The 2,945-nt window shown below is 40.4% G+C and overlaps 1 protein-coding gene across 1 annotated transcript; it reads right to left on the bottom strand.

Moving 5' to 3' along the window:
• Positions 1 to 998: 998 nt before the first annotated feature.
• On the bottom strand, positions 999 to 2,664 carry LOC131021965 (benzyl alcohol O-benzoyltransferase-like). Its single transcript, XM_057951298.1, has 2 exons — positions 2,179 to 2,664; positions 999 to 2,090 (listed from the first exon to the last, which is right to left on the bottom strand). The coding sequence occupies exons 1-2, from the start codon at positions 2,629 to 2,631 to the stop codon at positions 1,191 to 1,193; spliced, it is 1,353 nt and encodes a 450-aa protein (XP_057807281.1). The 5' UTR covers positions 2,632 to 2,664; the 3' UTR covers positions 999 to 1,190.
• Positions 2,665 to 2,945: the final 281 nt, after the last annotated feature.

The following is a 2,945-nucleotide window of genomic DNA, read 5'->3' as shown; positions in this document are numbered from 1 at the left end:
TGATAAATGAGACAGAGAGCCTTCTTATCTCTCTTTCTCGCGTCTCCCAATCTATCATTTTGTTGTTGGGATAGTGCGGCCTCGTCCTGCGGCTCCTCGTAGCCGTTCTCCACGATCTCCCAAAGGTCGTGGGCTCCCAATAGCGTCTTCATCTTAATGCTCCAATTGTCGAAGTTGCTCTTGTTGAACATAGGGACTTGAAACGATTGTAAATTCGCTATACCACAAGTAGAATCTTATGGCTTTGATACCATTTTATTGGAATATGAAAATATATAAATGTGAGAAATTTGATTATTTTGGAGGATTTAATTGTGAGTATGTGTATAGTGTGTGAGTGGACGTGTGTGTGTGTAAGTGATAGGAGAGTGAGCAAAACAAATTTAACAACTTATGCTTTATTTTCACTTCAATACTACTTTTACACTACATATGCATATTTATAGTGTCTCATGTCTGTTTGTTGACCGACTTAATAAGCTACTAGAGTAATCTAGCTAGTAACACAATTCTCTAGATTTTACATTTGTTAGCTAGATTCTAGATTTTTCTACTTATTTTACTATTACAAAATATCTTCACTTAGTAACTTTTTCTAGAATTCTCTATATTTTTCTTTCTTTCTTTTCTCTTTTAAAATATCTTGATTCTAGATATTTTTAATACAAATATCTTCTCTTAAATCAAGTTTATTTTTATATTTCAACACACACATCTTATAAAGTGGTGAGACCATTTCTCCACTACATCAAAATCATCACTAATTTTATTAAATCTCGTGCCCGGTCAAAGTGACATACTTTTGGCGGACGAAGGAAATACGAGTCTTAAGAAATTGATTGAGCGTGTAGAGTGGTTTAAAGGTCAGATTTTTGTTGTGAGCGAGTTGTAAGGAGTGGATACTCATTTGGAGATGAACCAAAAAGGCAATATTAACCCTCATTTGAGGGATACGGAGAGTATTTAATAATAAAAAAATGAATCCCAACCCATAAAAATTTTAGTGATCATCCCTAACGGGATAATAAACATAAAATGATTAAATATAATTAAAATACATAACTATTACATGATTTGATGACACTTTGTAGGGATTTGTGTAATATCATAGATCACCTATCTTATTTGGCTAATTATCAAACACAGTACAAGATTGAGAACATAAAGTTGGAAGTACAGATGTATGTAATTTACAAAGCTGAAGTTGTCCGAGCAGCAGTCATCATGATTTGTAGGTGTTTAACAAAGAGTTGCATGGATTTGGGCGATAGGCAAATAGGAACCATTGTGCCAACCTCGCCCATCTTATTCTTATAGGACATATACCAACTTACTTCATTAGGAAACCAATTAATTGCTTTAGCTACCCCACCGTACGCTGCATTGCCCCACCCAAAATCTAGTAGCTCCAAACCCAAATGCGTCAAATCCGACACCAAATAAGTGTTGGCCGCCGTGAAATTTGGCCGATCCCTCGTCACCATCAGATCCGCCACTGATCTAAGGTACTCATCCGTTGCTTGGTTTTTGGCTTTTCTCACCAGCTCCACCGCATACTCTAACGGCTTTTTTGATAATTCCCCAGCAGTTGTGACAGCGGCGGGGAAGGCTATAACGTTTCCATAGTAGCCCACTGGAAGCGGAGGCTTCATTCGCTTTCTAATATCCGAAACACCCAAGAATCTAATCTGTTCATCAGGTTTGGGAGAGAGAGCGATTGTTCGACAGCGCCATGCGCAGCCTGCCACGATATCGTAATTGGAACAACTCCGGAGATGTGGCGGTAGACTGTGGCGGAGGGCGGAGATGTCGGCAGGGCTAAAGAAGAAGGAGCGCTCTACCATTTGGTCGAGATCAAGATCAGGATGAGGATGAGATACAACATCATATTCATGGTGCGTGAATGAGACGCGCGGCGGGCGACGCGCGCTGAGGAGATGCCTCTCCCAAACTGGTAGAATAGAAGGGAGTGAGGCGCCGCGAGCAAGTTCAGCCACAGCAGACATAAATTGGTTAAAGCCGTAACCATCGCACATTGGGTGACTGAACCCACACGCAAAGATAAATCCACCACATTTTAGGCGTGTAACCTGTAGAGTGTGCCTTCAAGTTTTGTCAAATTTATTCTTTTTAATTTTTTCTATTTTTTGTGGGGTAAAAGGAATGGGATTGACATACCTGAATAAGCAACAAAGGACGATCAATGATTTGATTGTGGTTTGACATGTGAAGAAGGTCTTCCATGTTGGGGAAGGGTGGATAGGGGGGATCTCCAAATTGGTGCAACATCACGTCGGCGTCAGCCTCGGCGAACACCACTCCTTGGCCGGTACATTCTACCACCAACTTTCCACCATCAAATTCCCTCAATCGTCCGGCCAACGGATAGTAAAAGACCAAGGCTTTGGCAATCGCATCACGAATAATATTTACAGGATCTTTCCCTTCCATGGAAGGATTTTTTGGATACAAATATACTATTGGAATATATGCTCGCAGGCCACCCTGATCATCTATATCAGAGAGATATTTGAATTCGTAGGGTGTGGATTCTGCTGGAGAGACTAGCATTGAGCTTTTCTTGATAATTTTAAAGGATAGGCTAGTATTGGTCGACACCATGATTTGCATGCCTTGAAACACAACATAGTCTCTATATTTATATGCAGCCAGGGCCGGCCCTAGGGGCGGGCGAGCCTGGGCGACGGCCCAAGGCCCCAAAATTTTGAGGGCCCAACATTATTACTCCCTCCGTCCACGAAATAAACTCCTACTTGCCCTTAAATATTTGTCCACGAAATAAACTCCTACTCTGCTTTTTGGACAATTATACCCTCCCTTGCTTTTAAATTTACTACACTTTTATCTATTGGGCCCACTTTATTCCACCATTAATTATGTAATTAGTCTCCCCTAAACTAAATATTATTATTATTATTATTATT

This window comes from Salvia miltiorrhiza, chromosome 4, assembly GCF_028751815.1.
Source record: "Salvia miltiorrhiza cultivar Shanhuang (shh) chromosome 4, IMPLAD_Smil_shh, whole genome shotgun sequence".
Taxonomy (NCBI): Eukaryota; Viridiplantae; Streptophyta; class Magnoliopsida; order Lamiales; family Lamiaceae; genus Salvia; species Salvia miltiorrhiza.
The sequence above is the reverse complement of the archived record's forward strand: the minus strand, read 5'-3'. Positions and strand labels throughout refer to the sequence as shown.

Bases quoted from the DNA above. Each gene is read 5' to 3' on its own strand.
- LOC131021965 (XM_057951298.1), bottom strand. From the start codon at position 2,631: ATGCAAATCATGGTGTCGACCAATACTAGCCTATCCTTTAAAATTATC. The intron at 2,091-2,178 runs GTATGTCAATCC...CACACTCTACAG, and splicing joins GTCCTTTGTTGCTTATTCAG to GTTACACGCCTAAAATGTGG.